This window comes from Equus quagga, chromosome 8, assembly GCF_021613505.1.
Source record: "Equus quagga isolate Etosha38 chromosome 8, UCLA_HA_Equagga_1.0, whole genome shotgun sequence".
NCBI lineage: Eukaryota > Metazoa > Chordata > Mammalia > Perissodactyla > Equidae > Equus > Equus quagga.
The window spans coordinates 37188193-37200242 of record NC_060274.1 but is presented as its reverse complement, the minus strand read 5'-3'; the positions used below and the strand labels follow the sequence as shown (position 1 = coordinate 37200242).

The 12050-nt window shown below is 37.5% G+C and overlaps 1 protein-coding gene across 1 annotated transcript in view; it reads right to left on the bottom strand.

Moving 5' to 3' along the window:
* The window catches only part of SUGCT (succinyl-CoA:glutarate-CoA transferase), a 668838-nt gene that overhangs the window by 595851 nt on the left and 60937 nt on the right, over nt 1-12050 (bottom strand). The window contains exon 6 of the mRNA XM_046668918.1: nt 6970-7061. Coding sequence (XP_046524874.1) covers nt 6970-7061 — 92 coding nt within the window. The remainder of the gene's footprint in view (nt 1-6969; nt 7062-12050) is intronic.

Here is a 12050-nt window from a genome sequence, read left to right as displayed (position 1 = left end):
GGGGTAATAGCAAAATAATGAAAAGAAACCAAATGCTCATCAAGAAGAGGCTGGTTAAATAAATTATGGTACATCCATAGATACAGACACAATAAGAGCAAGTGTACTGATATAGAATAAGCTCCAAGATATAGGAAGCAAAAAAGCATTGAGTTTTATGTAAGCTTATGTAACCTTCAATGTAAAACTAAAACTCTAAAGCTTTTAGAAGAAAATCTTCATGACTTAAGGGCAGGCAAAGATTTCCTAAACAGGACATAAAAGACACTAACTATAAAAGAAAAAAACTGATTAATCTGACTTAAAATTAAAAACTGCTCATCAAAAAAACCATTATGGGCCAGCCCGGTGGCATGGTGGTTAATTTCACACATTTCACTTCAGCGGCCCAGGGTTCCCCAGTTCAGATCTCGGGTGCAGACCTACACACCACTTGTCAGGCCATGCTGTGGCAGGCGTCCCACATATAAAAAGTAGAGGAAGATGGGCACAGATGTTAGCTCAGGGCCAGTCTTCCTCAGCAAAAAGAGGGGGATTGGTGGCAGATGCTAGGTCAGGGCTAATCTTCCTCAAAAACAAAAAAAAAGGAAAAAAATCATTATGATAGAGAAAATGCAAGCCATAGACTGGGAGAAAATATCAGCAATACATATGTCTGACAAATATTTACACCCAGAATAGAAAGAAATCCTATAAATCAATGAGAAAAGGATCAACACTCTAATAACAACAACAGAAAAGATTCAAACATACAGTTCACAAAGATATCCAAATGAACACTAAGCATGTGAAAAAAAGGTACATCACTACTCAGCAGGAAAATGCAAATTCAAATTACAACGAGATACTACTACATAACCACCAAAATGACTAAAATTAAAAAGACTGGCATAGTAAAGAGTTGGTGAAGATAACTAAAACTCTCATTCATTGTTGGTAGAGTAAAAACTGGTACCATTTTGGAAAACTGGCAGTATACTAAAGCTAAATGTACACCTAACCTGTGACCCATCCGTTCCACTCTTAGGTATATGCCCAAGAGAAATGTGTGTGTCCATCAAAAGACATTCAAAAGAATGTTCATAGGAGTTATACTCATAACAGGCAAAAACTAGAAACACCTCAAATATTCATTAACAGAACAATGGATAAATTGTGGTTTATTCACACAATGGAATACTATACAGCAATAAAAACATACCAGTGATACACGTGACAACTGAATGAACCTCCAAAACATGCTGAGCAAAAGAAGCCAGACATTGAAAAGGACATAGGATATGACTCTATTTGTCAAAGTCCAAGAACAGGTAAAACTAGTGCATAGGAGTAGAAGTCAAAATAGTGATTACCTCTAGGAGGAGGTGGTATTGCTTACGAAGAGGTACGAGGAAACTTTCTACAGAGATGGAAATACACTATATCTTGAACTGAGTGATGTTTATGCAGGTCTATATATTTACAAAACTTCATTGAGCCACACCTTAAGATTTTTCACTTTGTTGCATACAAATTATACTTCGTTTTTTATGGGATTTAAAAAATATTGAGAAAGTATACTACCAATTGTGTTTTTTTAAAGATGGGGAAGACTATTTTGCTTGTTTTTTAATAGAATATCTCTGAAAGGACACAAAAGATAAGTGATAGCATTGACTGTCTCTGAGAAGGAAAAGAAGGTAGGGTGGGGACAGAGGGAAGGTGATTTACACTGTAGACTCTTAGATATAGGGTGATAAACAGCAGCCTGGTTTATTCACCAATTTATTGTATAGAGAGCCTTCTTCATTTTTAAAAGAGGACTGGTTTGTATGATAAATTACATAGTCAACATACTTATGTTTCTTGTAGATTTAGTATTATGCGAGTGTATTATCTCTTCAAAAATGAATAAAATATAAACTAAATATAATACAGTGCCTTTGGACAGCAATGTAAGAAGATTTCTTCTTCGTGTAATTATTCATGTTTCCCAGTTTTTAAAAGGGGAGATAAATATCTAAGAAGCATTGCTTGTAAACTTGATTTAATCCATCCTACACATATGGGCCAAACTCATCTCCTGAGGCATAGCTTTCATCATGTCACTCCCCTTCTGAAAAACCTCCCTAACTTCACCATGAGCCAACAACAGCCCAACCTCTTTCCCTGACCTTGAAGACTTTCCAAAGGATGGCCCCAACCAACCGTCCCCCACTACTCTGAAATCTTAACTCTCAGCTCTTCCATAACTGGCCTATTGCTTTTTCCTAAGCATGCCTGCCTCCTTCCTGCTTTCCCGGCTTTGTTCACTGCGATCTCCGCTAGGTGTGTCTCAACCCATTCAAATCCTATTCATCTTTCCAGGTGCCATTCAACTCAAATCCCACCCCTTCCTTGAAGTCCTACCGTGAAACGCACTTATATTTTACTTCCTTATGTTATGATAAGTTCTCTCCAACACATTCCATATAAGGCACAAATTAGATGTTGAGGATGTTATTAATGAAATTTTTTAAAAAACATTTAAAGAGCACTTATTGTACTGGGCACTAGGACACAAAAGTTGAATGAGAAGCTGTCCCTACCATGGAAACAGAAACAGGTGACAACTGCCACCATATTCAACTTGCCCTCACATGTCTGCCCCCTCAGCTGCTTGCAAAGAACTTACTTCATTATAAACATCACATATGTAGACACACATACATACACACACACACATACATACACACTCACCCATTCCCCAACTCCAGGCCTGTAGGCTCATAAAACTCAAGGGTTCCAAAGGTTGTTTATCCTCAAGAAAAAGTTAGAGATCCTCTATCTTACAGTTCTGTACACTGTCTGATACATAATGTTCCATTTAATTTTATGCAGTTTTCTATTATTTTCTAATTTTTCCATGAGTATATATCTAATCTAGTCAACTAAATCACTACTTATAGAGTAATTCATTAAATTCCTTATGGTATTTAATACAGTTCTATACACATATGGTCAATACATCTTTGTTCATTGGTTGATCAATATGACTCTTCTTGATGTTTAAATGGTTCATAATGTACAGGTGAATTATTACTTAGAACATGTATTACACATGTTTGAGTCATTTACTTTCCAGAATCTCACATTCATTGATTTCATTCCCAATCCCATCTCCACATCACATATGCATCAAAAAAAGATAGATAGATAGATAGATAGATGTCCCTTTCGAGTAATAACTGGTTAGCGTAGGGCCATGAACATGAAAAAAATAACGGAATATGATTTTGTTTGAAGCACAGATTATAATTGAAACATAATATGTAGATCTTAATGAGTCATTAACTTCTGTCAGAGTCTATGAAAGAATATCTGCTGTCTACTTCCAATGCAAAGGGGATTTTAATAATAATGCCTATCATAATGTTTCCAAGTGTGATCCACAAACCATGTCCATCAGAAGCACTTGGGGCCATCACAAAATATGCATATTTGGGGGCTCCACCACAAATCAGTATCTCTGAGGGTGGAGCTAAGGAGTCTGCAGATATATCAAGTAACTGCTGATTCTTATGTATACTGCCTTTTATTATAAACAAGCTTTTTATTTTATTATTTTATTTCATTTTTATTTTATTACTACTATTTTATTATTTATATTTTATTTTATAAAAGACATTTCATTTGCTCTTTACAATATCTTGAAGAGGAGGTGGGTGAGCATCACTTCCAGATGTACTTCACTGAAACACAGAGAAGCCATATAATACGTTCACATAGCACAGTGCCAGGTACTCATTCATTCATTCATTCAGCATATATTTATTGAGTGCTTACTAAGTGCCAGACTCTGCTCTAGGCATAGAGATACAGCAGTGACCAAGCAAAGACCACTGTCTTATGAGGCTTAGATTCTCTCGGGGCCCTTTTTAGGGCAGCCAGTAAACATTACACAGGAGAGAATTAGATAGAGCCAGGCCTCCAGACTCTTAGTTGAGTATGGTCTTATCACACTAAAAGGTCTATGTGCTACAATGTAACATTAACATATCAACAGCATGCACAAGCAAAATGCAAATACAACAAAAATCAGGATTCATTCTTCAGGCAGCATGGACAATGGATACAGTACAGGCTATAAGGATAAAGCAGACCTGCGTTCACAGTCTGGGTTTAGCCCTTTACATCCCTGGACAGTCTGGACAAGTTTTCTAAGCCTTTAAGCTTCAGCTACAGAACTGATCAATAAATTGATCCTGGAAGGATGAATGTGAGGATCAAAACATATAATAGCCTATGTAAAACATCAAGCATGGGTCTAGCATAGTGTAGGTACTCAATACTGGTTCTCTATTTTTCATAATCAAATATGAATCTTATCTGACAACACCACAGCATGCCTAAAAGGCTAGATTTTAGATTTAGTGGAAGTCAAATGTCACTAGTCTGCTTAAATCCCATGATAAAGACTGCTTTCATAAATTTTATTCTACTTTATACATTTAGGTGATGCCCCTTTGGGATAAAACTGGCATTATTACTCCATTATAGAAAAAAAACATGCATTTTGAGTTTTTTCAGCATATTGTTGGTCTATACTTTGGGAATATCCCTCATTTTCCAGGCAGAAATATACTAGATCATCACTAAAAATATGTATAAATGATAAATGTATCTTCTCTTGTCAAACTATTAAGTAACATAATAAGTCGATAAACAGCAAGTTCAGCCACCACTCCCCACCTCTCCAGCCTCATTTTCCCCCTTCTTTGCTATCTCACAATAATCCAATGACCCTGGCATTCTTTTGGCTCCTCACACCTACCAGATTCTCCAACATTTAGACACGATGAAAGGTGGTGCCCTCTAGTCACCAGGCTAATGCCTACGTGTGTCCCCTCTTAAATATCTGGTCCTCAGAGCAGCTTTCCCTAACCAACCATCCTGACAACATTAGGCTGCACTGTGTAGGGTGACGTGGTGAAGTCTCCTAATGATAGAGAATCTTGGGCTCCAATCAGGCATCGGACAACATGGAGTTATGCCACAGCACAAATACACAGATGTGCAGGTAGATAAATGTTCACGTGCAACATGATCTAATTGGCAATAGTCGTCTGCATTGGCTAGTTTAAAAGATTAGCCAAGGGTTTCAGAAGTGATCCCTCCTGTGCAGTCTCTGCCGAAAGACTTGGCAAGTTGAGATATATTGCTGATAACAGAGGAAAACAACTCCTTTAAGGGGAACTCCTAGCACGGCCTGATTCTCTTCAGTCTGTTCTTATCCTTCACTGTCAAACCACATTTTTCAGAGATCTTTGGAAGTATTATAATGGTCTGAGGCACACTGTTATATATGTTAATAGCATCCTGTACTCGTCTTCAGAGCTCTTTTTGTTTGTATTCAGTGTTTATTTTCCATTAACGTTTATTTTCCCCACTTAAGGACTCTGCCTACCCTGTTGCCTGCTCAATCCCCAGTACCTGCCACAGTTCCTGGCACCCAGAAGGCATATCTGCAATAACCATTCACTGAATCCATGAATTAAATGAGACGTGTCTGTGTGAAAGAAACACAGTATATGGGAGTAACTTTATTTAATACATGTAAAGTATATTAAATAATGCTTTGAACATAGTAAGCATATCAATGTTGTTGTTATTTGCTTAGCTAGAACAAAAATCACCAGGTAGAGTAACACAGGAGAGAAAGGTATTGACTGATAAATGGTAAGGCTGAGGTCACGCTGTGTGGTTATCCCTGCCAGAGTACAGCGCAGGGTACTAAAGGAGCCACAGTAATCCTTGACCTCAGTTGTTTTTGAGCTAATTCATTTTAACATTTGAATATACAAATTTAAAAGTCCCAGATCTTTTCACATATTCGCAATTGAGTTCAGGGCTCTTAAATAAAGCCATTCATAATAATAATGTCTTGTACATATAAGAACTTTTATGGGATAGAGCAAAGAGAGATATACCCATGTTCCATTCTCTCAATGGAGGAAAGAAAACCAGCGCCCTTGAATATTTTAAGGAAAGGCCACACTCATTTTTTCTAAAACTTGTGAAAATGAAACAACAAAGAAAGCACAAAAGACCTTATATTCCAAGTCACTGACATCCCAATGCCTGCTTTCAGATTAATAAAAGGAAGACTGTAAAAAAAAGACCTGAGGTCGCTCTGGCTTCAGTTTATCCCACCACTGCAGCAATACTTCCTGAAAAGTTAACTAAAGCAACGCCTACCAGAAAAAGTCTTTTAAGCCTACCAACCTAATTTGTTATGGAAATGGATGTCTTTTAGTATTTTTATTTACCAGGCTTCCACAGTCTTTTTATTTATTTAATGCCATTCTAACTGTTTCCCCCAAAAGTCCATTTTCTAAGAGTCTTTGATCTAACCAACGAAATTTTGACCACCTATATACTTTTTAGGAACTTCCTAACCTATCATCAATGGAAAGGGATTGTTATAACATAGAATATTTCTTTCACTGTCAGAATCTAATGCAAATAGCAATCAGACACAATCACACCTGAGGTGTTAAGACACAAATTTTAAAATACATAACCACTTATAATATTCCAGAGGGAAAAAGAAACCCTCCACTATGTATACAGGCCAAATGAAGGAACTCTGGTAGAAATAGACATCTGCGAACTAGTCTACTCAGCCATTCTATTCAACAGAAGGAATATTCCGAAGTCACACTAAAGTGCCTATATTAAGCTTGAGTAATATAATACATATGGAAAATGTGTTCACTGCTAATCTATTGCCCTTACAAAAAACACTGTTCTTTTCCATGGGGCCAAATTGACATTGAGCCTTGAGTACATTTGTAATGAACCCTTCCATTTTTAAGAAGCCATTCATTTTCCCTGGTTTCTTTCTAAAATTAACTCAAGCTTAAGCCTAGGTGTTAGGAAAGACAAAAATCTCTGGAATACATGGTCGGGGGGGCAGGAATCATGAACATTCTAAAGAAAGATACCTACCTCAGGCCCTGTGATGTGCATCAGACCAGACACAGCAGAGGCAACAGAATCATAACCAGCTCGCCGAGACAGCGGACCTGTCTGACCAAACCCTACAACAACGAGAATAGACATATTCAGCACCACACAGGGAGAACAACAGTACAATGGTATGTGAAAACCATCTGTATACAGAAACCTTGCAGCACTTTGTTACTATTAGATCTATACTATCCCTTGAAGGAGGCAGTAAAAATTAACTATGGTGTTATACTCCAGAAGGTTGCAAATTTGTGACTTGGGGGCCAGATCCCGCCTGCGTGATTGATTTGTCTGGCCTGAAGAATGTTTTGAAATATTTTTATTTAGTTGCCAATGTTTAAAAATCAGGAGATAGCACATCAATGCACATTTCTGGCTTTTCTTAAAAAATCAGAAAATAAATTCAAAACTAGGGCTACTTTCTCACATGGCAACAATCAATTAAAGTAACACCTCTTCCCTCTAAACGGGCATAAATTCTCCAATTTGCCACAGTCTCCACCACTCCTTAGTCCTTTAAGCCTCACCTGAGTCACTTATTAACCCACCTTCCAGACTCCAACAGATATCTACCACTCTCACTCTACACAAAACAATAAACAAAGTAAAACAAAACAATGTCTCCCTTAGTTCTATTTACATATTTTCTCAAGCATGCAAAGAAAATATAAATGATAAAAAATTGGAACATGAATAAAATGATTACATCTCCAAACAGTGCTTTTCAAGACTACAAAGAGAATGTGAAAGTATCCCCCCCCTTTTTTTTTTTTGGCCATCAGCAAAAATCAAAAGAACACAAGAAATATTTTCTCCTGCTCTCCTCAGTCCTGGTGCTCGTTGTTGAATAATAAAGGTTACATCAGGAGCTATGTGAATCTGTCTCCAGACCCCATGTATCAACCAAAGAGTGGCCAGATAAAGAGCCTTCCATACTCATCTGTGATTTGCTGAAATTGCCTGCATACTCTCCTTTGAAATATCAAGACAGGGGTGCCTCAGGGCCTTTGCTTGCTTCCCCAGCCCCTGGAACACTCTCCCTCCAATTAACTCCACATATCCACATACCTCTCTCCCTCGTATCCCCCAAGTCTACAAATGTCTCCTAACCAAAGAGACTTTTCCTGAAGAATTTTCACAAAAGAGCACTCTCACTTCAGACTCTTAACCCCCTTACCAAATTATTTTTACCTTCATAGCTCTTGTCACCATAGATATAAAATACAGTTTGTTATTGATTTATTTTCTGTCTCCTCCCTACTAAAATATATACTCCAAAGATATTTTTCCTATTCAATTCACTGATGTATCCCCAGCATTTAGAATAGAATTCAATAACATTTATTGAATGAAATGAATGAATAATTGTTACACGTGACTATTTTTTAAAAACCATTAATCTATAAAAAGTAAACTAATAAAGAAACTAAAGAGGTTTTTTTCTATTTTGTTTTGTTTGTTTTGTTTTTAACCAAAGTGGAGGCCATTTTCCTCCTCCCACAGACACACTGAATGTACAGCTACACATGGAGAAATTCCCTCCAAGAGAAATCCAGGAGCTAGTTGAATGACTCCTACACATTGGGCAACAGAGAAAATACCCACATAGAAATTTGTAGAAAAGGCTGAGACACACTCTCACCAAAAGCCCCACTCCAGGCACAGTGTCCTACAAGAGGGAGGGAAAGCCCAACTCCCAGCTTCTCCCTCAGCAGCAAACAGTTCACATGGTACATCTAGCACCCCAACTTTTAAGGCTTCCACCCAAGGGATAGACCCCCAAAACACCTAGCTCTGATAGCCAGCAGAGCTTGCATTCATGAGTCCCACAAGACTATAGCACACAAAGAAGCAGCTGTTGACAGGCACACAAGCACTAACCACAGCTATCCCCCAGGGTTCAGCACAAAAGGAGCTGGCAAAAATGTTTATCTCCCAGTCTTTCCTTGGAAAAGCTTTGACTGTATACTTTATAAGCTGCCACCTGAGAGTCCAGACACTGATTAACACATATCTGAGTGCTGACTGTGATCCTACCTGGAACCCAAAAGAATCAGTGGGTGCTTCCACCACCTTCTCCCTCCAGTTTGCTTCAACAATAAGACCAGGTCACCAGCATTTCTCTGGAAAGACCGTCTACACATGTTTGCTGCCCCAACATTTGCAGCTACTGCCTGAGGGATGGGCCCCAAATCACCTGGCTCTGATTGCCAATGGGGCTTGGATTCATAAGTCCATAGGACCATAACAAACAAACAAGCAGTTTTTTAATGGGCTCAAGAGCAGTACTTCCCCCCTCCTCCACAACAGCTATACAACCAGGCTCAGTGAAGAGGGAGAATGTAAAAATGACTATCTCTCAGTTTCTCCCCAGAAGGAGTTTGACAGCATACTTTCCCAGCTGTTGCCTGAGGGTCCAGCTTCTGATCAGCCTGCATCTAGATGCTGACTACAATTGTCCCCTTTGGAACACTGATGGGTCTTCTCACACCATCAACTACTAGGAGGCTCGAAGAACAAGGATAGCAGCTTAGATAATCACAAAGGTTTGAGAGGCAACCAGGAGCTCAGGCTGGGCTGATTAATAAGATTCATCTTCTACACAAGACCAGTCTGTCAAGACTAGGAGAGGTGGCTGTTTTACCTAATGCACAAAAATCAACACAGGGATTCAAGGAAAATGACGAAACAAGGGAATATGTTCCAAACAAAAATTAAGATGAATCTCCAGAAACCAATCTTAATGAAACAGAGATAAGTGATTTACCTGATAGTTCAAAATAACGCTCATAAAGATGCTCACCAACGTCAGGAGAGAAATGCATGAACAAAGTAAGAATTTTAACAAAGATATAGAAAATATAAAAAAAGTACCAAATAGCACAGAGCTAAATAATAAAGTAAATGAACTGAAAAATTCAATAGAGGGCTTCAGCATCAGATTAGATCAAGTAGAAGAAAGGATCAGCAAATGAGAAGACAAGGCAGTGGAATACATCCAATCAGAGAAATGAAAAGAAAAAAGATGGAATACAACTACAGATAGCTTAAAGAACTTATAGGATATTATCAAATGGACAATATATGCATTTTAGAAGAAGAAGAGAGAGCAAGAAAGGGGCAAAATCTTATTCAAAGAAATAAATGGCTAAAAGCTTCCCTAACCTGGGGAAAAAAACAGACATCAGATCCAGGTAGTCAAAAAAGTACCAACTACAATTAATCTGAAGAGATTCACATTATGATTAAATTGTCACAAGTTAAAGACAAAGAGAGAAGCTTAAAAGAAGAAAGAAAAAAGCAACTTGTTACATAGAAGGGAATTTACAATAACCTTGCAGGCCAGAAGGGAGTGGGATGAGATATTCAAAGTGTTGAAAGGAAAAAAAAAACTGTCAGCTAAGAATACTCTACCCAGAAAATTGTCCTTCAGAACTGAAAGAGAGATAAAGAGTTTTCCAGAAAAACAAAAGCTGAAGGAGTTGATCACCACTAGAGTGGCCTTATGAGATATGTTAAAGGGAGTTCTTCAAGCTGAAATGAAAGCATGTTAATTAGCAACATTAAAAGATAGGATAGTATAAAACTCACTACTAAAGGTAAATATATGGTTAAATTCAAAATACTCCAATATTGTAATAGTGGTGCATAAATCACATGTAACTCTAGTACAAAGGTTAAAAGACAAAAGTATTAAGACTACCTATAACTACAATAATTTGTTAATGGATGTGCAATATAAAAAAGATGAAAACTGTGACGTCAAAAACACAAAATGTCAGAGGGATCCAAAAACGTAGAACTTCTGTATACATTTGACGTCAGATTGTCATCAGCTTAAAATAGACTGTTATAACTAGAAGACGTTTTATGTAAGCTTCATGGTAATACAAAGCAAAAACCTATAGCAGATACACAAAGGATGAAGAGAAAGAAGCATACCACTATAGAAAATCATCAGATCACACAGGAAGAAAACAAGAGAGATAGAAAGGGACAAAGAAATTACCAAACAACCACAAAATAATTAACAAAATGGCAATAGTAAGTCTATACCTATCAATAATTACTTTAAATGTAAATGGACCAAATTCTCCAATCAAAAGACATAAAGGGGCTGAATCAATAAAAGAAACAAGACTCAACTATATGCTGCCCACAAGAGACTCATTTCAGCTTTAAGGACAGAGACTGACAGTGACAGAATGGAAAAAGATATTCCATGCAAATGGAAACCAAAAGAAAACAGGGAGAGCTATACTTACATCAGATAAAATAGACTTTAAAACAAAGACTACAATAAGAGACAAAGAAGGACATCACAAAATAATAAAGGGGTCAATGCAAAAACACGATATAACATTTGTAAATATTTATGCACCCAACATAGAAGAACCTTATATATAAAGTAAATATTAATAGACCTGGAGGGAGAAAAAGAGGGCAATACAATAACAGTAGGGGACTTCAATACCCTACTTTCAACAATGGCTAGATTATTCAGACAGACAATAAATAGGGAAATACTGGACTTAAACTACATGTTAAACCTGTAGATTTAACAATTATACCATATTCCATCCAACAGCAGCAAAACACACATTCACTCAAGCAGATGTGGAACATTCTCCAAGATAAATCATATGTTAGGCCACAAAACAAGTCTTAATAAATTTAAGAAAAATGAAATCATATCAAGCATCTTTTCTGACCATAATGGTATGAAACTAGAAATCAATTAAAAGAAGAAACCTGGAAAATTCACAAATATGTGAAGAGTAAATAACATGCTACTGAAAAGTCAATGTGTCAAAGAAGAAATCAAAAAAATACCTTTAGGGGCTGGCCCCGTGGCCAAGTGGTTAAGTTCGCATGCTCCGCTTTGGCAGCCCAGGGTTTCGCTGGTTCGGATCCTGGGCGCGGACACGGCACCACTTATCAAGCCATGCTGAGGCAGCATCCCACATGCCACAACTAGAAGCCACAACTAAAAATATACAACTATGTACTTGGGGGATTTGGGGAGAAAAAAGCAGAAAAGAAAAAAAGAAGATTGGCAA